Here is a 25,586-nt window from a genome sequence, read left to right on the forward strand (position 1 = left end):
GCTGTCAGGTCCCTTCGCCTTTTGTTCGGTTACGGAGTTGCTGCCTTGGCCAGAGTCCGGAGCAGCCGCCGCCCGAGCGCGCCGAGCCCAGCCCGCTGCCCGCGCCGGCCCCCAGCCCGGCGCGCCCCCTGCCTAGCCCGGCCAGGCTCCACACGCAGGTGCGCACGAGCGGGGCAGGGGCGGCGGGGGCGAGGGAGGGGCGGCGGGCGGCCGAGAGGCCGATGCCCGCGGTCTCCGGGCAGGTGAGGGCGCGAGCCAGGAAGCGCCACCGTGCACCGGCGGCAGGGGGCGCGCTGGGCTCCTTGGGGCCGCCACTTAGGGGGCGCGCGGTTCGGGAGGAGGCGCCGGGGGCCGAGTGCGCCGGAGACCTGCGGAGGGCGGGGAGGGACGAGGGCAGGTGTCTCTGGGGTAGCGCCTGACCCGCGGCCCGTGGGGTGAGCTCGCCCGACGCCGCGTGCCCGACTCGCGCCCTGACTCCCGCGAGGGAGACTTTGCCCTGCTCGTCTGCGTCCCAAGGCTTACTCCGTAGTCAGGAATGTACAGTTCGGGAAACTTGCTGCCGCTGGTGTCTTTGGGGCCACCCTCACCCCACGTCACGCGTCATCCTCGCTTTCCCTCCCTCTCTACTCCCCCAGGCTTGGGTGGGGCCCTATTGTCTGCGCCCGGCTTGCCCAGCCTTGGGGGCCGAGCGCACATTTTCCCAGCGACGCAGGCCCCACCTGCGGAGCAGGTGAGCGCCCGGAGAGTCCCGAGGCCCAGCCCTCCGCTCCTCGGCCTCGTCGGTGCTGTACCTGCGGCGCCTCGGTCCGGCCCGGTGGGTGTCGGGCCAGGGCCCAGCCCCCAGAGGTGGGATGGGATGGGATGACAGCGGGACTGGCGCAGGGCCCGGCTCCGCGCGCAGCTGGTGTCTGGCACCCGTGGCTCGGACTGGGGTGCGGGCGGAGGGGTCGAGCCTAGTTGGAGAATTCACTGGCCCTGTTTCCAGTGGCTGCTGCTTCCAGGGAACAGGACTGCTCTTCTTCTCTAACCTCGAAAAAATCACCCCAAACAAACTTTCTAGCTGGAAGTATTCACGGCAGCTTTCTCCGCGGGTTTTCCTGCCTCCTTGCTCAAGGGCTTTCCCCCAGGCTTAGGGGGTCCGTCTTGGGGCAGAGCCCCCTCCCCCAGCCGGCCTGGGTGAACCTGGGCCAGTGCCTGCTCTCTGACCCTGTCCTCCCTGCCCCCACCTCCATCCTGTTTGCTGGGCCCCAAGGGCCCGAGGTGGGGGCAGGGGTGGGGGGTGGGCCAAAGGGGAAGCAGCTTCTTCCTTCTCTTCCTGCCTCCGGGGACCACCACACCCCCTCGCTTGAGGCCTGCGCCAGTGCCTCTCTCCCAAGCTTTGCCCCCTCCCCAGGAATGGGGGTGGGGCAGGGCCAGGCCAAACTGAGGAGGGTGGGGAGGGGGGGAGCGATTGTTCTGGCCTTTTTTTCCCTTACCCCATCCCCCACGTTATATAGCTGGCTGGTCTTTGAGTCTGAAGAGTGTGGAGCTTGGGGTTTGGTTTCCATTTGATTTCTGGATTTTGAAGTTGCATTCCTTCTAGAGGCTTCTGTAGGCAGTCCCCCAGCCACCCCTTCCTGAGGTTGCTGGGTGGGGAGAGTGGGACAGGCTGTAGGGGGGAAGGTTTCAGGAGAGCTGCATGAGGGCCCCTTTCACTCCAATCTCCTGAGAGCCCCTTCCCAGGGCAGAGTTGGAGATCACCAGGCTTTCAGCCCTCGTTTTCAAAAATAGGAGGTGTGGTCTCTCTGCAGGGATTTGGATGCCAGCCTCCTTGAGGAGCAGAGGGGAAATAGAAGAGCCAGGCTTTCCCTCAGTCTTGGGGTGAAGGGAGTTTTGGAGGGAATCAGGGCTATTGGGCCTGACTCAGTTGGGAAGACCCTACCACCTCTTTCATGGTTGTAGTTGGGGGAGTGAGGAGGGGTCAGACCCATCTTCATGGAACGCCCTGGGTTAGGGGAGGCTGAGGAGGGAACCCCATCCTTCTGCTCTAGTGGGTCTTGTTCCTCCGGGGAGGCAAAAGGTCATGGAATTTGGGCAAAAATAACCTGTTTTCCTTCTTCTGTGTGCCAAAGTGGAGGAGGGGAAGGCATTGTAATTACATTGGTTAAATGATTAGTTTAGCTAATCTGGTTTGTGGCTGTGATCAAAAGATAATACTGAGGAAGTATCACTAGGAGGTGCCTGGTGGAAACTGGTGGTTCACGGGAAGGGAGGTAGTGGGGGAGGGGGGGAAAGGTAGGATCCAGTGAGCCATTTCTTGTTAGATCAAGCCCCACCTTGGGTGACAGGAGCCCTCCACCCTGCCCCCACCCCCATTCCCTCTGAACCTCTGTTTGGGGTGCCAGGGTGGAAGCTTTGAGAACATGTAGGAAGGATTCCCTCCTGGAGGCTCGTGGGGCAGGTTCTGATGAGGGGTTGGGGAGAGGAGCCCCTTGAGAGTGATGGGGTGACTGTCAGTGGAAGGGCTGTTGGAGAGATATTACTGTAGGGCAGTTCTGGGTTTGAATCCCAGCCCTGCCACTCATTACCTATGTGGCCTTGGTCAGGTCCCTTCATCTCTCTGAGCCTCAGTGATCTCTACAAAATGGGAGTAATACCCATAACCCAATAAGTATTTGATAAATGGTGACTAAAAAAGCAAGGGAGGACTTTACAGATACTAAGCACTTTCATGGAGTGTTCTCACTTAATCCTGGTGACTGTCCCTAGAGGCAGGTTATCATTACCCTGTCCAGCAGATAGGGAAATTGAAACTCAGGGAAGTTAAGTAACTTGTCCAAGGTTGCACAGTGAGACCCAAGAAGGGCCAAGACTAGCCTTTGGGTCCTCTGGTTCCAAGCCTGGATCCCATTCTGCTGTACTGTGTATCACCCCACTACAGCTCTGGGAAGAATCTGCCACTGTTCTTTGAGAGCCTCTGTTTGGGAATCTGGGGAGAAGAGAATTCTAAATGACCAAGGAAGGTATGTGTGGGTGGTGAAGGTGGGGGCAGGTTGGTCAGGAGGGGGTGACTCATGTCCTAGCCTCCAGCCTTCTGAAACCTCCGTGGCTTGGTTTTTAGTTCCTGGGGGAGGGGGACATCTCCCCAAGGCCAGAGGCTGTGGACATGTGTGGAGGAGGCTGGTGGGGGAGAGGAGGGCAGGGGTCAAACTTGCTGCTGCCTCCTGGCCTACATTGGGCCAGACCCTGGGCTGTTCTGGGCTTGTCCCTGTATAGGAAGTGGGGCTTCCTGCTTTGCTGGGGACTGGGGCTGTGCCAAGATGAAGGGGGGCCTGGTCTCTGGGGAGGAGACGGAAACGAGAGTCAGATTTAGGACTGGGCCACTGTGCTTCAGGATTGTGCCTGGCTGCTCTGGGGCCTCAAGCTGGCTGTCCTCTGCTTGGGAGCCCGGGACCCTAGGACCCGGAAGTGCCTTTCTGGTGATGGGTGTGGGGTCAGCTAGGGCCTTGGTCCCTGAGGGAGGGGCTGGTGTCACTGTCTCTGGCAGCTGGGCACCTGACACCAGAATGGGCCTGGGAAATGGGGCCTCTCTGTTTGTGGGTGTAGCCTGGGCACTGCCTGTCAGCACTGGGCTTCTGAATCCCTTGAGGTCAAGAGGAGGATACCCCCCCCCCTCCCAGGGTTATTGATCCTGGAGAAGAGAAGCCTGAGGGGACTTGATGTGACAGAGAAGGAAAGAGAATGATCTGATGCTATAGAGAGGGTTCTGGGCTTGCGGTTTTCTATCATCCCTGAGGACACAAGAGCCGGGACTGATGCTCTTAGGGAAGGAATGGAGGCTAGACAGGAGGAAGAACTTCCTGTCTGTTAGAGATGAGATCTTGCATTGCTGAATAAGAGGGAGAGATGGAAGGTCAGAGGTGACTCTTCTCTGAAGAGGAGGAAGCAGGGCTCTGTGGGAGCTGGACGAGGGCCATCATGCCCAGGAGAGAGGACAGGAAGGAGTCAGTGCCTTTGGTGCCAGTCTGAGGTCTGTGGGGGGGTCCCTGGGGAAACTCACAGTCTTGTGTCTGTTGGGAGAAGAGAGTCCTGGTGGTAAGAGGGACAGGTATCCATGAGCCCGCTGGCCCAGTGACCCCTGTGAGAGAAAGAGAGGTGTGGCTGGGGCAGGTCCCCCAGGCCTCTCCCCTGGGGCATGGTTAAATCTAGTGGCGGTCTGGGGACATGGACTGCCCCAATTTCTAGCAACTTCCTTGGCCAGGCCTGAAGAGAAAGCTCTTTGCTCAGCCTCCTGGCACCTTAGCCTTTGGGGACCCTCAGGACAAGAAGTTCTGCTCCCTGTGACCTGCAGAGTGTGGGTTAACAGGCCTGCTTTCCTTCTCACTGTAGGGACGGGGACTGAGTGGCAGAGACCTGAAGAGTTGGGAAGGGGCTGGGCGATCAGTATGCTTCTTGTTTGGGGCTGAGGGAGAGGCTGGACTGTGTGAATCCTCCAACCTCTTGATTGAAAAAGTGTATCTTTTCAAAGATTGGAAAGTTTAGAAAAGTTTGCAAGAGAAGAAAAAAAATCACCCATTATCTCACTCCATAATCCCACCACTAACATTTCTTCCCCTTCTCTTTTTCTTAGCATTATCTTGTTTCTTAGCCTCCATCTCAATGATCTCATGCTCTGTATACAATGACAAATTTTAGGGACGCCTGGGTGGCTCAGTGGTTGAGCATCTGCCTTCAGCTTGGGTCATGACCCTGGGGTCCCGTGATGGAGTCCCACATCGGGCTCCCTGCGGGGAACCTGCTTCTCCCTCTGCCTGTGTCTCTGCCTCTGTCTCTCTGTGTGTCTCATGAATGAATAAATAAAAATCTTAAAAAACAAAAACAAATTTTAACCAAATCTTTATCCACATCCTAGTTTTCTCCAGCAAATGCAGAACAGGGAAGTCATGGTCGGTTTTTCCTTGTACTTCCAGGAGGGGGTCAGGCAATCCTGCAGAATGAAACCCTGGGGACCACCCCCTAAGGAGAGGATACCAGCTGTGCCCCCCCAAGCCCCCCTCCAGGGGCCCTTGTGTGTGATGTGACACTGACCCAGGTCAAGCCTTTGTTGTTTCCTGAGGCTGGATGAAGTGTTTTTCCATTCCCAGGAGCCCTGGTTTGGGGTGATCCACTGATTTGGGGTTTTGCCCACAGAGTGTCAGCAGCAGAGACGGGAGTTCCAGCTGGAGCCCTCTCCAGGGGAGCCCGGAGGTTCTTAGGGTCGAGCCACCTGGCCCTGCATTTCCCTTCCTCCAAGTCCCCTTCATTTTCCCACCCTGGTTTGTTTGCTTTGGGAGGGAGCCCAGAAGGAAGAAAACAAACAGCAGCTGGGACGGCCTGACCTGAGCCTCCCCTACCCCCAGCCAGTCCTGGGCAGTAGCTTGGGCTGCCCTCCAGACCGGAAGCGAGGGTTTTCCTCTGGAAGCATCCAGGAGGATGGGCTCCTCTGTCTACTCCTGTCCCCAGGGCCCTGGCCATACATTGTGCCCACTTTAGTCTCTGCCTGCTTGGAATGATCATTCTTTTTTTTTTTTTTTTTTTTAAGATTTTGTTTATTTATTCATGAGAGACCCACAGAGAGAGAGGCAAAGACACAGGCAGAGGGAGAAGCAGGCTCCACGCGTAGGGAGGTGTCTCCAGGATCCCGGGTCTCCAGGATCACGCCCTGGGCTGAAGGCAACGCTAAACCACTGAGCCACCCCGGGCTGCCCTGGAATGACCATTCTGAATGGAGAGATTACAGTACCTGTCAAGGGACCTCTAGTCTGTGGGTTGTTTCCTCCTGGAAGCCACACCAGTCTGAGCGGGGAGGCCTAGCTGGGAAGCCCCAGCCTGTTGGGGGAGACAGGGCTCTCAAAGGAAGCAGTCACATCTGTCTCTACTTTTCTAGGGTCTGTTTCTGTCTGTTCTTGGGAGCGCTGGCCAAATCTCTGCTGGAGTCAGAGACAGTGGGGAAGGGTGGGGGCTGGTGGCCCTGCTCAGCCCAGCCTCTCTCCTGGGACTGCTATGTGGGGAATGTCCAGGCCTACTGGCCTGGCCAGCCCTGGCTGCAGGAAGCAGCACATGTCACTGGGGAAAGGCAAGGCAGTGGTCAGTGGGCAGAGCAGTGTCTTCCCTCCTGGACCAGGCACAACTCCCCAGTCACACCTCACCCCACTCCAGGGGCTCTGGCCTGGGGCTGGGAGGTAGACATCCTCCCTGGTCCTGGGTCCCAAAAAAGGAAGGCTTGGCCGCTGGCCACCTTGCTGGGCCTGGCTCTGCTGGCTCCTCCTCTGCCATTTCTTTGCTTTGCTAATAGAAAAAAGCTCGCCTGGGCCTTTACTGCCCACAGAGGGCTTCCACAGTCACGGCTGTGTTAGATCCACAATCCACACATGGTCTGAAGAAAGGAGTGGCTTGATTATCTCTACCTTGCAGATGAGGAATATGAGGCTCAGGGAAGTCGAGTGACTTGCCCAAGGGCACGCAGCCAGTGAGTGAGGATGGATGGATCGCCTCCCCTGACTCCCGTGCTCTCCGGCTTGTCCGCAGCCCCCTTCCTCTGTGCCCGTGATCTGCTGGTCTCTGGCCCAAGGAATTGCTGGAGAACCCTGCCTGTTCTCCTAGCTCTCCCATGCAATGTATCTAAGTCTGCTTCCAGCTGGCCCATTCCTGTCCTCATTCCCAGGTGTTTTATTGACACTTGGCACCCCACCGCCCAGCCCAGCTGTGCCCAGCACTGGTGGGGCAGGGGCCTGAGGTAGGTCTGGTGGCAGGGTTTTTTTGTTGTTGTTGTTTATTTAGGTATTTATTTATTTATTTAAAAGATTTTATTTATTTATTCATGAGAGAGAGAGAGAGAGAGAGAGAGAGAGGCAGAGACAAGGCAGAGGGAGAAGCAGGCCCCATGCAAGGAGCCCAATGTGGGGTTCATTTTTTTGGGGGGGGTCATTTAGTTGTTTTTTTCTAAATATTTTATTTATTTATTCATGAGAGACAGAGAGAGGGAGAGAGATAGAGACACAGGCAGAGGGAGAAGCAGGCTCCATGCTGGGAGCCTGATGTGGGACTTGATCCCAGGACTCCAGGATCATGCCCCGAGCTGAAGGCAGATGCTGAAGGCGGATGCTCAACCGCTGAGCCACTCAGGCATCCCTTTATTTAGGTATTTATTTATTTAGATTTTATTTATTTATTCATGATAGACATAGAGAGAGAGAGAGAGGCAGAGACACAGGCAGAGGGAGAAGCAGGCTCCGTGCAGGGAGCCCGACGCGGGACTCGATCCCGGGACTCCAGGATCGTGTTCTGGGCCAAAGGCAGGTGCCAAACCGCTGAGCCACCCAGGGATCCCCCTTATTTAGGTTTTTAAAAATATTTTATTTATTTAAATAAATAAAATATTTATTTATTTAAAATAAAATTTTAAAATATTTAAAAATATTTTATTTTATTTTTAAGCAATTGCTATACCCAATGTGGGACTCAAACCCACAACCCCAAGATCAAGAGTCGCCTGCTCCTCCGACTGAGCTAGCCAGGAACCCCAGTGGCAGTTAATTTTAGCGTCTCGGCTGGACCACGCTGTGCCGGGACTGTCTTGGACTTAGGGTGCCCAGTGGCAGGCTGCTGGGGAGGAAGCAGGAATGAAGGGCAGGGTCTGTCCAGAGCTTGCCTGCACATTCCTACCTTGGCGCTCCTTCTCCAGGGCCCAGGCTTCTCTTCCTGTCCCCTGTACTGTCCCCACCCTACCCTGTGATCTCCTGAGCTGGCTTCGGCCTCCTGTGTTCCAGCAGTAGAGCATGCTGTGAAACAAAGGCCCCCCATGCAACTCAGAAAGCTGCCCGGTGTCTGGCTCTGCCCGGCTCTGGCCGGAGCGTGTGGGCAGGGCCCGCGCCTGTCTCACCCACTTCCACCCTGGCTCTGTCCAGGGGCATTGTGGCAGTCCCGCTCCGGGTGCAGGGTGGAGAGGGGTGAGACCAAGCTGGGTGCGGCCCCCTCCGCCCTGGGAAGTGCCAAAACAGCACTTTTCTTTCTTGGTGAGAGAGAATTGCCCTGGTTCCCCTGGGAGCCAGTGAGAAAGGTGGGGTGGCCTGACAGTCCTTCCTGAGGTCTGACTCCTCACCTTCCTGCTGCAGGAGGAGCTCACCCTAGGATCCTTTCCTTGAGAAGAGTTCTAGTGTGTGTCCTCTCTGCACTGTTTGCTGACTCTCCCGTGGCCCACCTTCAGCCTTCTCTTGTCTGTCTTGGGAAGGCTGAGAGATCTCAACGCTCCTCTGAGATCAGCTGGGCCACGCTCTCTGTGGATGAAGCACAGAGGGCAAGTAATTGCCTAAGGACACCAGTCAGCCTGGGTCTCTGTGGCTGGGACCAGGACCAAAGGCCTGGGACTCCTGAGTTCACAGCCAGGGCTCTCTGGCTCCAACTATGAGCACCCTTGGCCTCCCCAGCCTCTTCGCCTGCTGGCAAGGGGCTCAGCTCTACCCATGCTCTCGCCAGCCCCTGTCGTACACCAGTGTCTGGCCCTCTCTCCTTGCAGGGCGTCCCCCGTTAGGAGCCAGGGGAGCAGCCTTGTTTAGTGGGCTGGAGGCTGGTGTGCAGAGAGGCAGACCCCGGATCCCAGCAGAACGCTGCCCTGTTCTTAGGGTGGTGCCTCAGTCTCCTCAACTGGAAACTGGGACCGGTAAAATGCCCCACCAGGCTGGAGATTCATTTGACTGTAAAAGCAGCCGAGTGTCTCCGCCCCCATGGATCTTTTGACCTCCTGGTGGCCTCTGTCTTGCTCTGGGCAGCTGCCAGCCCTTAGCTTCTCTTGGCTCCAGGCCTGGGCTGGGGGGGTGGTAGTGAGGGGACTCCACCCCCGTCACCCCCTCCCTGGCTGGGAAAATGCTCCTCCTGTGGCCAGCCTTGACCTCGGGGGTCCCTGTGGATGGAGGCTGGTGGGGAGTGGGGTGGGGGGGTTGATTCTGAGGTTCAGGGTGAGGCCTGTGCCCCTCTGGCTGAGAAGCCCCAGGGGGAGGTGGAATGGTCTCTGCTCTGGGCAGGATGCTGGGGGAGGGGGGCTCTAACTGGCTCAGGTGGGGTGTTCTTACTGAGCAGGGCTGGAGATTTCCCGTTTGTCCTGAAACAGATCTCAGTGCCCAGATGCCTGCTCAGCCCTCTGCCTGGCATAGTGACATTACAGGGTTAATCCTGATAGAGTTTTACCTTCCTTCTGCAGCACTGGGCCGCCCAAGGCCTCCTCCCCAGGGCTTTCTCCTCCCCAGGGGCGGCTCCGTGACAAGCTTCCTCCTCCAAAGTTCTCTGTTCTTTCTCTCTCCCACCAGGGAAGGCAGGAGTACGCTGGGCAGTGCGTGGTTAGGGTGGGGGCCGAGGGCTCCTCCTGAAATAGCCGCACTTGGCCAGTGCCTAGGAAGCAGCTGGGTGCATCTGGTGGCACGGAGCCTGCTGTCTGGTGTTCTGGGCCTGCTTCTGTTTATCAGCTCGAAACTCTGAGTCACTTGGGGTGAAGGGAGGAGAGGAAGGAGGCAGCCGGGAGCTGGTCTGGCTCCTGCCTCTGCCTGTTCCAGGTGTGCTCATAGGCCGGGAAGGAGCCCGTGTCACCATAAAAGGCAGGGAGGCCTGAGGATCATTCATCCTCCTCCTTGAGGGTGACCCTGGGAAGACATACCCTAAAGATCTTTGTTCCTGGGGTGGGGCCAGGCTGAACCAGCTGAACCTGGGCCCCCATCACCATAGGACAATAGGTCTGAGGTACTGAGTACTGCCCGTCTTCATGGGTGGACCAGCCTACAGTCTGCATGTGCCAAGGCCTCAGACTGGGGTGTCACCCACACCTGTGCCTGGTCCCAGCTCTGCCACCTTACCTGGTGGAGCCTCAGTTCCCCTGTCCATAAACGGGGGGAGCAGAGGATCTGCATTAAAACCTGCTTGCGCAGATGACAGCCTTATTGAAAGCTCTGCACCAGGCAGGCCCTCACCGGAGCACAGCCCCCCTTGCCTCTCCTCCCAGGGGTGGGACTCAGGGGTCAGCTCCCGAGACAGGGAAGCCAAACAGACCAAGTAAGAGTCCACCACCCTGGTACACAGTACGGCCCAGCAATTCATGCACCTCAAGTGCCCCCACGTCTCTGCAGAGAGATGGAGGGGTGCCTGAATAGCAGCAACCCCTCCTGAGGCCTGCCTCACCCCTTATCTTAGCCTGGGTTCTACAAAGACAGGAAGTGGGAACCCCCCACTGAGGGAGAGGCACCGCTGATAGGTGGCCGGCCACCAACACCCAGCACCCACTATGTACCTGGCACCCGGCTGGGTCCTTTACAAATCTGGCCTTCATAACAACCTGCGGGGGGGGGGGTGGTGGTGGTGGTGGTGTTATCCATATTTTGCAAATGAGGGTTGGGTTCTGCAGAGAAGTGAATTGGTCCAGTCATATGTGGCTGGTATTTCGAACTGGTCGATGGGGCTCAGAATTCCAGAAAAGGCTTCTAAGACCTGGGGTGCCGGAGAGACAGGGATCTTAGAGCTTGGGCCTCTGGGGTCACTTGTGATCCTGCCCCATCTTCAGGAAAGATCCTTGAGATCCTGGAGTCTCCAAGGGAGCCTCTGACTGCTCCTAGCAGCCTCCAGGGCTCTCCAGAGAAACCCGTCTGACTGCTTCCCTGCCCCACCCAGTTTCCTGTCCGATGCTTGGGGTGTAGCTGCCTCACCATAGACTTTCCCAGAGAGCCCTAGTGGATGGGGGGGGGTGGGTCTGTGGGATCCCAGAACCTGCTGGAGGCCCTGGGTACCTTTTGCTCAGAGAGTGTGGGCCTGGGGAGAGCAAGATGAGCAAGCCCAGGGCTAGGTTGGGGCATCTGGCTCTTTACTGCCCCACGCCCCCTGGGGTGTGCTCCATCCTGGGCTGGAGGTAAGCGATCTAAGCCCTGGACTCACCCTAGGGTATCCCACCCCACGGTGGGGATTCCCTCCCTGGGCCTGGGAATGGGCTGAAGCCGGGGCTGGGCCAGATGATGATGGGCTGCCTCACTGGAGCCAGCTAATTTCCTGCCTTCCTTTGTGTCCCCAGCAGCCATCATGGAAGTGATGAACCTGATTGAACAACCCATCAAAGTGACTGAGTGGCAACAGACATACACCTATGACTCTGGCATTCACTCGGGTGCCAACACCTGTGTGCCCTCGGTCAGCAGCAAGGGCATCATGGAAGAGGATGAGGCCTGCGGGCGTCAGTACACGCTCAAGAAGACCACCACCTATACCCAGGTGCCCCAGAGCCAAGGTCAGGAGCCCCGGGGACTCGTTCAGGGAAACTATTCCATGGAAATACTTCAGCAGAAAACCAGTCTGGGGCCTGGAGGAAGGTCAGGGCAAAAGGAGGCAGACAATGGGAGCTCCTGTCTGAGGGAGGAGGCACAGCTACTTCAGGGTTGCCCCCATCTGAGAGGGCGGCAGATTCCTCTTCCTTGAACTTCTCGTATGGAGGGAGAAGCAAAGTCTGAAGGCAGGGTCCTTACCCTCGATGAGCTTACAGTGTAATGACAAGGTGTCACTGTTGCCCTCAAGAGGCCCATGGACGATTGGGGAAGATGGTCCTTTTGCTCCAGGGGCCCCAAGTTTGACGGGGAGGCAGGGCTCCTGACGAGGGTAGGAGGAGACCTACAGGTAGGTTGTGGCCAGGTGGCAGAGTGACGACCCAGTTCGGGCTCCCAGCTCTGGGCCTCTGGCAGCAGGGGATGCCTCACCAGCTAGGGCGCTGGCCTCTCTGGGGGAGAAGGGTATCCGAGCCCTAGGACTGCTGTCCACGGGTGCCTCCCGGGCCCCGAACACTGAACAGGATGAGCTGTGGGAGCTGGGAAAGGTATGGGGCGGGCTGTGACAGGTGGAGGCCCTTCAGAACTCAGCCTCCGCCCGGGGCTCTCCTCCCTGACAGCAGGCAGGGAGAACCAGGCATTGTGTTGGTAGCTAAAAGTACAGCATTCCAGGTGGGAAAGCTGTGTGGGTGTCTCCTCCTTCCTGACTAATTGGAGGGTGGAACCTCTGCCTCTTTCTCCTCAGGGCATCGGGACACTTGCCAGGGCCAGGCTGCCTGGGAAGTTTGGGCACCTATTTGTGGGGCTCCTGGACCCACCCAGGGGGTGGAACCCGGAGTCTTAGCTAAGAACCCACCTCCTGCCTTCTGAAACCCACACTCCCACCTTTCCCTCTGATCTGCTGTATGATACTGGGTAGCCCTCTGGGCCTCTATTTGCTTGCCTCTATAATGGGAGAGTTGCCTCCTTTGGAGATGATGAGGATATAATTAGAATCATGAGATCTCAAAGAAAGGAGACCTGGGTTGTCTGCTGCTACCCCAACCTGATTGTTAAGGGAGGGGCATAGGGTTGGGGTTTGGGCTCTGGAGTCAGCCTGTCTGAGTTCAGACCCCAGCTTGGGCTTCTAGGAAAACAACAACAACAACAAAACCAAACAACTCTCTGGGCTTCAGTTTCCCCATCTGTAAAATGGAGATAGTAATAGTATTTATCTTTTAGGGTTATTATGAGATTAAATGAGAAAATATAAGAAAAACGTTTAATTCACTGCTAAGCACTTTGTAAGTGGTCAAAAATTTTTAACTGTTCCCATGATAGTAATCTTCACTAACACTTTTGTAGTGATGTGTGTAGTACATCCTTTCTTTTCAGAGCAAATTACAACTATTATCTCATTTAATTCCCTATAAAAATTCCCTGTGACGGACAGAACAGGTGGTGCCCCATTTTACAGCTGACATGACGAGGTGGTGGTGACCTCCCCCGGTTAGAGGCAGAATCACAAGTGGTGCTGCTGGGGCTTTGGTCGGGGTGGGAGCCAGCCCAGAGAGCCCGGTCTACAAGGCCTGCCCTGCCCCCTGTGTCCCCCCCACCCCTGCCCATCCTGCCACTCAGTCCCTCCCCGTTGACACCCCCCCATCCAGGTGACCTGGAGTACCAAATGTCCACGACAGCCAGAGCCAAGCGGGTACGGGAGGCCATGTGTCCTGGCGTGACAGGCGAAGACAGCTCGCTGCTACTGGCCACCCAGGTGGAAGGGCAGACCACCAACCTGCAGCGGCTGGCCGAGCCGTCCCAGCTGCTCAAGTCAGCCATCGTACATCTCATCAACTACCAGGACGACGCCGAGCTGGCCACCCGGGCCCTGCCTGAACTCACCAAACTGCTCAACGACGAGGACCCGGTCCGTGGGGGGCCTGGCCAGGGTGGGGGCAGGGCAGAGAGGGGAGAGGTCAGGTGTCCGCAGGGGCCGGCCCTACGCAGGGCCCCATCAGCAGGGAGAGTCTGAGCTGGGTCCCTCTGAACTTTGTGGAGGGGGTCACTTGCCCTCCTCCCCCCATCTCACGGTGGCAGCCAGCCCGGCCCCTCTGCTCACTTTTTCCCATCCCTCCCCGTCCCCCTCAGGTGGTGGTGACCAAGGCAGCCATGATCGTGAACCAGCTGTCCAAGAAAGAGGCGTCACGGCGGGCGCTGATGGGCTCGCCCCAGCTGGTGGCAGCCGTGGTGCGTACTATGCAGAACACCAGTGACCTGGACACAGCCCGCTGCACCACCAGCATCCTGCACAACCTCTCCCACCACCGTGAGGGGCTGCTTGCCATCTTCAAGTCGGGCGGCATCCCTGCCCTGGTCCGCATGCTCAGGTACCCACCCCTACCCACTGGGGGATACCGGGGACTCCCTTCACTTGGGCCTACCCCCTCTCTTCCCTGGGCTTCCATACATCAGGTATTGAGGACCTACTGTGTGCCAGGTGCAGACCCATGCCCAGTCCTGGTGCTCAGCTACTCACAGCCTAGCAGGCGGAATAGGCATGTGACCGGCGTGTTAGTTACTAGGATACAGTATATGCTGGAGAGAGGTCTGCCCAGGATTGCTCAGAGCTCCGGGAAGCTGTGCACTCTAACAGCAGGATGATGAGTTGAGGGTTGATGGATGAGTGGGGTTTGGCCTGCGTAGATGAAGGGAAGAGTATCCCAGGCAGAGGGAACAGCAGAGATAGCCCCTTGCCCCCTGTATCTTTCCCAGCCTTGCAAGGTTCATTGGTCTTTCTCCTTCTATCCATGCCAGGCTGTGAGTTCCTTGAGGTGGGAGATACTCTGACCCCCTCACAGGACCTTTCTAGCACATGGCCTCCCATGTGGTAGTTCCTTAGTACCGACTATGCGCTCAGCCCTGGGCTAAAAGCCCAGAAGCAGGCGGAGTCATGGTCCTGGTGGGGAGAGGAGTGGTGTGTGCTGTGTGATCTGTGCCTAAGAGCGGGGCTGGGCTCAAGGGACGATGAGATTTTAGTATTTTTTTATTTTTTATTTTTTTTTAAATTTATGATAGTCACAGAGAGAGAGAGAGAGAGAGGCAGAGACATAGGCAGAGGGAGAAGCAGGCTCCATGCACCAGGAGCCCGATGTGGGATTCGATCCCGGGTCTCCAGGATCGCGCCCTGGGCTAAAGGCAGGCCCTAAACCACTGCGCCACCCAGGGATCCCATGAGATTTTAGTAAAGTGCTGTTCCCCCCCCCCCTTTTTTTTTTAAGATTTTATTTATTTATTCATGAGAGACACAGAGAGAGAGAGGCAGAGACACAGGCAGAGGGAGAAGCAGGCTCCATGCAGGGAGCCCGATGTGGGACTCGATCCCTAAAGTGCTGTTTCCATGGGGGTGTTGGTATGGGGAAGGCTTCCTGGGGGGAGGTAGCCCTCATTTATGCCAGACCTTTGGGGCCCGACTCACATCAAGCCACTGCCCACCATCCCAGCTCCCCGGTGGAGTCAGTCCTGTTTTACGCCATCACCACGCTGCACAACCTGCTGCTGTACCAGGAGGGCGCCAAGATGGCGGTGCGCCTGGCAGATGGGCTGCAGAAGATGGTGCCCCTGCTCAACAAAAACAACCCCAAGTTCCTGGCCATCACCACCGACTGCCTGCAGCTCCTGGCTTATGGCAACCAGGAGAGCAAGGTGAGCTGTGCTGCCGTGCACCCCCCCAACCACACCCCAAGGCCTTCCAGTGTATCTCCTTCTATCCAGCTGTAGCTTTGGACCACTGCCTCTTTACCCCTTTTGGTTTAAATATATGAGTATACATGGTTGTACATCTTTCATCATATAACTGAATATTCTGAGGTTGAGGAAAAGGAAAAAAGTCACTATCCTTATGCAACCACTGCTATCTCCGTGTGCTTCCTGTGGACCCGTCCTGTGGGCATGTCTGTACATGGTTGTAGTCATGGCAAATGTACAACTTTGGATCTGTTTTCTATGTATTTTTAATTTTTTTCCCATACCCTCAAAATCACCCTCTACAATGGCAGATAGCATTTCATTAAGTGGGGGCCCCAGACTTTATTCTTAGGGAGGGCATTTAGATTGCTCTCAATTGTCTACCTTTATAAACAATGCTGTCATGAGCATTTTTGGACACACAGCTTTTCCCAAAGAGTGGGAAATTTTTTCATCAGTGGGGCTAAGGGTTTTTAATATTTCTGGGCTTGTACCCAGATTGCCAAATGCTTTCCAAAAGGATCGTGTTACTTACAGTGTTGTTGGTGGTGTCTGTTAGTAGTTTCACCTCATCCTTGTCAGCATTGTTTATTATCCTTTTTTCTTTTATCTTTTAAAAAATTTTATTTATTTATCTGAGAGTGAGAGAGAGAGAACCAGCGAGATGAGGGGCAGAGGAAGAAGCAGACTCTCCATTAAGCAGGGACCCCAAGGTGGGGCTTGATCCCAGGACCCCAGGGTCATGACCCGAGCCGGAGACCGTGGCTTAACTGACTGAGCCACCCAGACATCCTTTTAAAAATTTTGGCTTTTGGGCAGCCCTGGTGGCGCGCAGCGGTTTAGCGCCGCCTGCAGCCCAGGGCGTGATCCTGGAGACCCTGGATCGAGTCCCACGTCAGGCTCTCAGTATGATGCCTGCTTCTCCCTCTGCCTGTGTCTCTGCCTCTCTCTCTCTCCCTCTCTGTCTCTATGAATAAATAAATAAAATCTTAAAAAAAAAATTTTGGCTTTTGGGGATCCCTGGGTGGCTCAGCGGTTTAGCACCTGCCTTTGGCCCAGGGCGCGATCCTGGAGACCCAGGATCGAGTTCCACATCGGGCTCCCGGTGCATGGAGCCTGCTTCTCCCTCCTCCTGTGTCTCTGCCTCTCTCTCTGTCTCTCTCTCTCTGTCTCTGTCTGTCATAAATAAATAAAATAAATAAATCTTAAAAAAAAATGTTGGCTTTTTTTTTTTAAGATTTTATTTATTTATTCATGAGAGACAGAGAGAGACAGAGGCGGAGACACAGGCAGAGGGAGAAGCAGGCTCCATGCAGGGAGCCCGATGTGGGACTTGATCCTGGGTCTCCACGATCACACCCTGAGCTGAAGGGAGGTGCTTAACTGCTGAGCCACCCAGGTGTCCCAAAATTTTGGCTTTTTTAGTAGTCACAAAAGCTGTTCAGGTTTTAGCTGAAGTTTGGTAGCGACAGCTCTGTCACCTCCTCCCCTTTCCTTGTTCCTTGTCATATTTCCTGTCTATCTCACACTCATTCTCCACTGTCTCCCCCTCAGCTCATCATCTTGGCCAATGGAGGACCCCAGGCCCTTGTGCAGATCATGCGCAACTACAGCTATGAGAAGCTGCTCTGGACCACCAGCCGTGTGCTCAAGGTGCTGTCTGTGTGTCCCAGCAATAAGCCTGCCATCGTGGAGGCTGGTGAGGATGGCCTGCGAGGACAGCCCTTGTGCCCTGGAGGGGCGGGGTGGGGGTCTTGTCTGGCAGCTGGGCTTGGTGAGCCATGCTCCCCTGCCTTACACGCTCCCATCTCTCGCCCCAGGTGGGATGCAGGCCTTGGGCAAACACCTGACAAGCAACAGCCCCCGCCTTGTACAGAACTGTCTCTGGACCTTGCGCAACCTCTCGGATGTGGCCACCAAACAGGTGAGGGAGACCTTGGGGGCTGGGGTCCACCTCTTCAGCCACCTCATGCTCCCCTCTTGCCACAGGCAGTCTCCTGTCTGGGACTCTGACTTTAGGAGCCGTGGGAGGCCTGAGGCCTCTACATCTTGCCCCACTGTGACTAAGGCTGGAAATACCCTGAAATCCCTGAAATTCCTCATCCCTTTAGCTTAGGGCTCTAATGGCTGTTAAGGACTCAGGAAGGGGAACAGAGGAAGGGGCTGATATTCCTAAGCTGGGGTTCAGATGATACCAGGGGAGTAATTTTGACACAGACCCTGCAACAAGGAGCAGTAATGTACCAAGAGATGGCCTGAGGGCTCTGGTAGCTAAAAACACAGTTTAAGGAAAAATGGCAGTTTTAGGACAAGACTCCTGGTTCCACCTTCCCACCTGACTACCATTCCTAGGAGGCCCCTGCCCCCCATCAATAGGCTGTTTAATGGCCCCCGGCCACATGCTGGACTCTGCTTAGGCCCTGATGGATATTGGCTTGCTTTCCCCTTTCAACAACTAGAGATGGAAAGGGGAGCCAGTTGGTTGGGTGAAGAAACAGGGTCCCAGGGGGGTGACGTAATGGCCCTTGATCACAGCTAGTAAGTGGTAGAGGTGGGATTCAGGAGTGTCATTTCAGAGCCTGGGGTCTTTCTGTTCTACCACAAGGCCCATGTGGCTCCCCCTGGGAGAAGTGAGGCTTCTAGATCACTGATGTTTCCTGGAAGTGGATTTGGTCTGGGGACCACTGAGAGGGGCAGCATGAAGGCCCAGAACGATGATGAGAAGCCAGGGAAGAGCAGTCAGCTGGGCCACTGAAACAGGTGGCCTCCTTCACGTTTCCTTCTGACCCTGCCTGGGTCTGAGGATGCAGGGGGCGGGATGGGGGTTGGAGGCAAGAGCATGAGCTTGGAGACCGGCCTGAGATCACAGATGGCTTGCTGGCGGTCGCTCTGTGGGGAGCCCTCAGCCGCTCCGAGTGCCACTGCCCCATGGGACTGTGCCACCTTCTCACGGGGCGTTGGCAGAGGCGCCGGGGCAACGGTTCCCAGGCACGTGGGCACGGCCCGTTGGCTCTCAGCTGCGTGGCTATCTCGCTCCCCCTGGACACCTTTGGGAAGACCTCCGGGAGCAGAGAGTCTCCCTCACCTTCTGCTGCCTCCCCCACAACCCACAGGAGGGCCTGGAGAGCGTCCTGAAGATCCTGGTGAACCAGCTGAGTGTGGACGACGTCAATGTCCTCACCTGTGCCACGGGCACTCTGTCCAACCTGACGTGCAACAACAGCAAGAATAAGACGCTGGTGACCCAGAACAGCGGCGTGGAGGCTCTCATCCATGCCATCCTGCGGGCTGGCGACAAGGATGACATCACGGAGCCCGCCGTCTGCGCCCTGCGCCACCTCACCAGCCGCCACCCGGAGGCCGAGATGGCCCAGAACTCCGTGCGCCTCAACTACGGCATCCCGGCCATTGTCAAGCTTCTCAACCAGCCCAACCAGTGGCCGCTGGTCAAGGTCTCCCCTGTGGCTGGGGCGGGGGTTAGGTGGGGGGTAGGAGGTCTTCGCAGGCAGGATTTAGGTGCTAGCTGGGTACAGGCAGAGCCATGGAGCAGAGAGGCCCTGGGTCTGTAGGTGGTGGTGGGCTTGAGACGCTGCCTTCCTAACACATTCCAGGGTGATGTTGCCAGTCTGTGGGACACATTGCTTCCACTCATGCTTTGGATCTTGACCATGTGGCCATGTCTAGATACAAGGAGGCTAGCAAAGTGTCATGTGTCAGAAGGCCACATCTGCTAAATTTGAGGAGGGATCCTAACCAGATAAAAAATAGAAAGGGTTCTGGGGGGACACATTTAGCATCTGTTGGAGGGAGTGAAGGCTGTGAAGGGGTACAGCCTTCTCTACAGGAGGCTGCCTGGGGGCAGGAGAGCCAGCTAGCAGGGCTCCCATTGATGAAGTTTTAGACAGTTTGACAGTACAGATAGGAATGACTCTCAAGTAGTTATACATTGAATTTTTTTTTTTTAATTTTTATTTATTTATGATAGTCACAGAGAGAGAGAGAGAGAGAGAGAGAGAGAGGCAGAGACACAGGCAGAGGGAGAAGCAGGCTCCATGCACCGGGAGCCTGATGTGGGATTCGATCCTGGGTCTCCAGGATCGCGCCCTGGGCCAAAGGCAGGCACCAAACCGCTGCGCCACCCAGGGATCCCTACATTGAATTTTAAAAACCCATAGTGAGAGAAAAAGGCATGTGGTCCCTCTTTGGGATTGATCCCTACCATAAGCTTGAGGCGGGGGGAGGGTTTCACCTAGCCGCTAAGTGACAAGTGACCTTGGTAGTTCATCTACCTGTGCTCACGTCCTCATCTCGTGATTTTTGTGCCTAGTCTTCTGGCTTCTTGTTTTGCGGGTCAGAGGAGATGATAGCTTGCTTCGCAAGACCCTGAGGGACCCTAGGAGGCCAGAGTGGCCCCTGGGAGATGGGGTGCCCTGAGGAGGACACTTCTTCCCAGAGCTGCCTTGCTGGGGATTGATTACAATAGGAGTATCAGTAAAGCAGGAAGCTTTGAGGTCAACCATAGCAAGGACTCCCTGCTAATCAGGGTTTGGGAATTAGCCGAAAAGCAGGTAAAACTCCAGTGTATAGGGGAGGGTGGTTGTTGAGGGAAGGGACAAGGGTGAGGGTCAGGCCATGGGGCTGGTGGAATGTTCTGGAGTGGGGCATCATTTTAGCAGGGACTGTTAGCATTAGACATGAGGACCCACAGATTCTATGGAATAAGGGACATGGGCTAGGAGTGGCTCATGGTCTGGAGCATGTTTGTGTCTGGCCTGGCGGATAGAGAGATGACAAGGGAAGGAGGAGATGATGCTTAGAAATTGGGATTCTCTAGATGCCCAAGAATGTCCCTGATTATTGTCCTTTTTCTTATCAGGCAACCATCGGCCTGATCAGGAATCTGGCTCTGTGCCCAGCAAACCATGCCCCACTGCAGGAGGCAGCAGTTATTCCCCGCCTTGTCCAGTTGCTGGTCAAGGCTCACCAGGATGCCCAGCGTCATGTGGCTGCAGGCACACAGCAGCCCTACACGGTAAGTTTGCTGGTGGTGCCTTCCTTGGGGGTCAGAGGTGTCCTGCTTGGGAGTGTGTGTGTGTGTGTGTGTGTGTGTGTGTGTGTAAATGAGGAGGCAAGTTGTAGTTGAATGGAACTCCAAAGACCAATGAGGTTTGGCAGATTGTCACGGTGGGGGCATTTGGGCATGTCCAAGGGCTATCAATTGCCATGACCCAATGCCTCTTGTTGTACAGGACGGTGTGAGGATGGAGGAGATTGTGGAGGGCTGCACTGGAGCCCTGCACATCCTCGCCCGGGATCCCATGAACCGCATGGAGATCTTCCGACTCAACACTATACCCCTGTTTGTACAGGTGAGTCTGGGGCAGGTGGAGAGCAGAGGTCCCTCCAACCCCTGCACATCCCCATTACTGAAAGTGGGAGGTTGGCAGCCATGGGTTTGGTGGGTCTGGGCCAGTCATCAAGAGGTCATTGGAGGAGTTTGGAGAACAGTGACCATGCCAGGAGTGACCCCTTAGCAGATCCCTGCATGGGAATGGCTTTCCAAGCTCAAAAGCAAGGGAAGAGATCACAAATGAGAAAAATATCTCAACTACATAAACGTTAAAATCATCTGTATGTCAGAAACAGTCTAAAAAGCAAGAAAAAGTCAGTAGCAAACTGGGAAAATGTTTGCAAGTATCACAACAGACAAGAGTTTAATATCCTTCATATAAAAGAGCTCAGTAATACTAGACCCCAGTGGTTAGATGGGCAGAGGCAGAAACAATCCCAGGTCGCTCATAAACAGGCAGTGTTCAACCCCAGGAGTTTAAAGAAATGAAGCTTATGCTCCCAGTGAGATCGTCCCATTTTCCGCTATCAAACTGGCAAAGAAAAAAAATGAGAATGCTCTGGGCTGGTGAAAATAAATAAATAAAAATCTTTAAAAAAAAATTATTTATTTATTCATGAGAGACACACAGAGAGAGGCAGAGACACAGGCAGAGGGAGAAGCAGGCTCCATGCAGGGACCCCAATGCAGGACTCAATCCCGGGTCTCCAGGATCACGCCCTGGGCCAAAGGCAGACGCTTAACTGCTGAGCCACACAGGTGTCCCATAAATAAATAAAATCTTGAAAAAAAAAAAAAAGTCCATTATATCATATGGCTGAATACAGTGAGGTTGAAGAATTTTTGGCTTTTCAAATTTTTTCCCTTTAAGTACTAGAGTTCAGAGTAAGGGATTAGCATCCTTGCAACCTCCAGTTGTGACCAATGAGGGGTTTTGTTTTGTTTTGTTTTTTTGTTATTGTTTGGCTTTTTAACACTCTCTTTTTTCTTATCAGTATGGACTCAGATTTCTAGGTAAAGCTTTTTAATAATGTAGGAAAATGCCTTATGTTACAGTGTGAGGTAAAACAAACAAACAAACAAAACAGGAATCAAAATATCAAAATAAGGGACAGCCCAGGTAGCTCAGCAGTTTAGCACTGCTTTCAGCCCGGGGCCTGACCCTGGAGTCCTGGGGTCGAGTCCCCCGTCGGGCTCCCTGCATGGAGCCTGCTTCTCCCTCTGCCTGTGTCTCTGCCTTTCTCTCTGTGTGTCTCTCATGAATAAATAAATAAAATAAAATAAAAATAAAAATAGGGATGCATAGTCCTAAAACAGGACTATGATAAAAACATGATGGAAATATGCCAGTGTATTAACAAAGGCTATATGTGGGTGGGGAATTATGGCTGGTTTTCTTTCCTATTTCTTTATGTTTCTTAGACTTTTCCACACTTTCTAGTAGGAGCTGGTGCTAAGTCCAGAAAAGGGGAGCTGAGACTAACAGGGCTGGGGGGCGAGCGGGCTGCCCATCTGCCTTACACCTTACCCACCTGCGCCCCTTCCCCACCCCACGCACCCTCCCTCTCCCCAGCTCCTGTACTCGTCAGTGGAGAACATCCAGCGCGTGGCTGCCGGGGTGCTGTGTGAGCTGGCCCAGGACAAGGAGGCAGCTGATGCAATTGATGCTGAGGGGGCCTCAGCTCCACTCATGGAGCTACTGCACTCCCGCAATGAGGGCACCGGTGAGGGGCTGTGCTGTGGGCCAGGGGGAGACAGCGGGGGCTGGGTCTTGGTCCTCCAGCCAGGGTGAAGGCAGGCGCTTAATTGAGTTTTCCTCTCCTCTCTGCTCAGCCACCTACGCTGCGGCTGTCCTGTTCCGCATCTCCGAGGACAAGAACCCAGATTACCGTAAACGCGTATCTGTGGAGCTCACCAACTCCCTCTTCAAGCATGACCCAGCTGCATGGGAGGCTGTGAGTATCCTGGGTTGGACTGCAATGTATGGTTGTGCAAGTTGCACACTACACATGGACAGTGCCTTTGAGGGAGCTCCTCCTACCATACTGTCAACTTCAGATTTTTATTTTGTAATTGGATCATTGATGACCATTTCTAGCAGATGGCAGAGGTAGGTTAAACTATCTGCTTTTGACCTGCCAGAATGGCAATTTTATTTTGTCCATGTTATTAGAAGTGTTTGAAGCAGGGGGCAATGCCTTTTTCTAACGTGTGCAGAGGTGCTCTGTAGGCTAGTGCTGCCCCGATCCTGGGTGGGGCAGCTCCCAGTACCCGTTCTCAAGGCATCTTGTGCACTGCTGTCCCCAGGGCTGCCCTGGTTTTGTGGGCATCCCTATGCGAGAACGGTGGGAACTTCAACTCTTCGGAAGTGACTGAGGAGAGGAGTCCATTGGGGCACTGTGTAACCCCATTTCATTCCTCTGTTCCTTCGAGGGGTCTATGCTTTTCCCTCTTTGTAGAAGCATCTCTAGCTGCCCACCCCCCAGCCCAGAGCTGACATTTTGCACCCTTCTCCCCTCCTGCAATGTTTCTCTGTCTCTTTCCTTAGGCCCAGAGCATGATCCCCATCAATGAGCCCTACGCAGATGGTGAGTGTGTGCAGAGTTCCTCAGGGGTCCCCGAGACCCTGCAGTGTGGGGTGTCTGGGGATGTGAGTGAAGGAGAGGCATTGTGTCTCCAGGGCCGCATGACCAGTGGCAGCCACTGCAGAGTCCACACCTACTCCTGTGTAGGCCCCCTGATGTAGGGGAGTGGAGAAGGGGTCAGGCCCACTGGAGATGGACTGTGAGGTCCAGCAGGGTGGTCTGCAGACCTTAGAAGGTCCTCTTCCCTTCTTTTCCCCAGACATGGACGCCACCTACCGCCCCATGTACTCGAGTGATGTGCCCCTGGACCCCCTGGACATGCACATGGACATGGACGCGGACTATCCCATCGACACTTACAGCGACGGCCTGAGGCCCCCCTACCCCACGGCGGACCATATGCTGGCCTAGCTGGCTGCAATCCAGTACGGCACCTTCCTGCTTGCAGGCTTCCCCCATGCCTGGGGCCTCTGGGCCATTGAGACATGCTTTTCTTCCCCGCTAGAACTTGCTTCTCACAAAGGCCCTGTCATCTTTCCTTTGAAACCTTGGCCCTTTTCTGGGGGAAGTGAGTGTGGGGCCTTTTGCCATTGAGCTCCCCTGAGGAAGGCGTGCCTTGGCCTGCCTCACTCCCTTGTCTTGCTGGGGGCAGGTGGGTAGTGGGTGGGTGACACGGGGGTGGCACAAGCTCCTGGAGGCCATAGGCCTGCCCTGACCCCTCTGTGTATAACTCCCCCTCCCCCAGGTGCGGTTCCTCATCTGAGAGGCTCTCCATGTGGGCGATGGGGCGAGACAGGAAAGTGCCTGAGCCCAGGGGAGCAGGGCCACGACTTCTCGCTGTGACTTCTCGCCGGCCCATGCCTCCAGACATCCTCTATAGGGTCTTTCTAGGGATGCTCCTGCTTTTCTGTCCTAGGCTGTGGGTCCAGGGCCCAACACCCCCTCCCACCTCTGTGGCCCTGGCACTAAAGCTTTAGACTCAACCACTCACTCTCTTCCCCCACCCAGTAATCACCCCCCACTCTCACCCCCACCCTGGGTGGCCTGACTCCAGCAACCCAGGCCCCTCAGAGCTTTGGTTCCTTCTCTGGGCCTGATTTTCTCACTGAACTCCAACCCACCAACTGTTCTGAGCCCCTGGGGTGGCCAGAACCCAGGTTCAATGCTCAAAGTCCCAGAATCCAAAGCTTGTTTGAGAAGTTCAGGGACGGACCAGGGAGATGGGACGGAGATGAGGACACTGCTTGCTCCCCTCTCGAGGATGTTCAGCTGGCTTTGGCCCCTGCTTGGGAGCACCCCATCCCACCCACACAACCGCCCTAGCTGACTCCTGAGAAGTGCTCTTGGCTGACCCCTCTGGTGTGCGGTGAGGGGCTTTCTCTTCCCCTTCCTGTTTCAAACCCTCCACCACCTCCTCACGTGGGTGTGGGGGGCTGGGGGTGGTCCCAGCAGAGAGTTTTATTATTCTCGCTTTATGTTTTTGGTTATTGGTTTTTTTTGTATAGACCAAAGCAAAGAAAATAAAACTAACACATAGATCCAGTGGAAGCTGTGAGGGCAGGTGGGATGGGGAGTTGGGGGCTCCCTTAGCAGCCTGCTGCCTCCTTGGCTGGGTCCCCCATGCGCTCATGGCCACCATGTGTGTGGCAAAGACATGGGGAGGGGAGTCAGAAAGGAGCGTTTGAGGATCTGGAATTGATTAAACTCAATACATACTCACAGGGCTCCAGCCTAGAACCTTGGAGCCTTAGGAGGTAGGAGGGCGAAGAGATGGCTGTGCATGAGTTCCCCCACCAGGGACACTAAGCCTTGGTCTCTCCAAGGGGCGACCCTCCTGCTGGCCTCAGCCTCCAGCCCTGCCCCATCTAGCCTCAATGTACATGTGGTGGATTTCTCTTGGGTGGAACACTCCCTGTGGCCTAGGGCTTGGTGTTCAGCCCCCTTTTTGGTTTGGGGTGGGCCACCCCAGCCCCTGCCCATCCCTTCTGTCCCCTCAACCAGCATCCTCCTTGCTGGTTTATTGCCTCCTGATCTTTGTCCATGCAGTTCCCTCTGCCCAGGATGCTTTCACCTGCATCATTCACTAGGTTCCCCCCCAGACCTCACTCCAGAAACGTTCCTCCATGACCTCCCACTGCTCCCAGCCAGGCTGAGCTGCTGCCCCTTCTCTATTCCATAATGCTAGTGCGCACCGTCATTTCATCCATCCAGCTGTCGTAACTGACAGCTTACGTGATGGCTCCCCACACATATCCTACAGTCCTTTTCCCAGGGAGGACCCATTGCAATGTACCCGCCAAGTCTGAGGACCTATGGCCCCTGTGGGGCTGTGATGGCTTCATGTCTTCACTGGCCTGAGGTTGGGCAGTGGAGGGAGACCATGGCCTCATCCATGGAGAATCTGTGGCACTGGGATGGATGTGCTGGGGTCATGCGCATGAGCCCAATAGAGAGGCAGGTGTGGGGTGAGGCAAGAGGTGATAAGATGCCAGATGCTAAGCTGAGCACCTCTGAGGGAAAGGAAAGGACCGAATTTTCAGCATCACAAGGACTTTTAACAATGCATTTCCTCTGCACTCTCTTATTCTGCTCAGGCTGCTATAACAGAATATCATAGGCTGG

At 55.5% G+C, this 25,586-nt stretch overlaps 1 protein-coding gene across 4 annotated transcripts; it reads left to right on the top strand.

The window, feature by feature from the left end:
• On the top strand, window positions 1-24,502 carry LOC112655046 (junction plakoglobin). 4 transcript variants are annotated; one of them, XM_025439799.3, is made up of 14 exons: window positions 1-158; window positions 11,063-11,275; window positions 12,953-13,212; window positions 13,434-13,672; window positions 14,786-14,987; window positions 16,584-16,728; window positions 16,850-16,953; window positions 18,143-18,481; window positions 19,906-20,061; window positions 20,279-20,398; window positions 21,953-22,103; window positions 22,213-22,334; window positions 22,928-22,967; window positions 23,224-24,502. In XM_025439799.3, the coding sequence occupies exons 2-14, from the start codon at window positions 11,071-11,073 to the stop codon at window positions 23,373-23,375; spliced, it is 2,235 nt and encodes a 744-aa protein (XP_025295584.1). In that variant the 5' UTR covers window positions 1-158; window positions 11,063-11,070; the 3' UTR covers window positions 23,376-24,502. The 4 variants fall into 4 exon arrangements, with proteins under 4 accessions (XP_025295584.1, XP_025295585.1, XP_035577256.1 ...); XM_025439800.3 differs by having other exon boundaries at window positions 8-158; window positions 11,066-11,275; XM_035721363.2 differs by lacking the exon at window positions 1-158 and adding an exon at window positions 668-814.
• Window positions 24,503-25,586: the final 1,084 nt, after the last annotated feature.

The sequence above is a fragment of the Canis lupus genome, chromosome 9 (assembly GCF_003254725.2).
Source record: "Canis lupus dingo isolate Sandy chromosome 9, ASM325472v2, whole genome shotgun sequence".
NCBI lineage: Eukaryota > Metazoa > Chordata > Mammalia > Carnivora > Canidae > Canis > Canis lupus.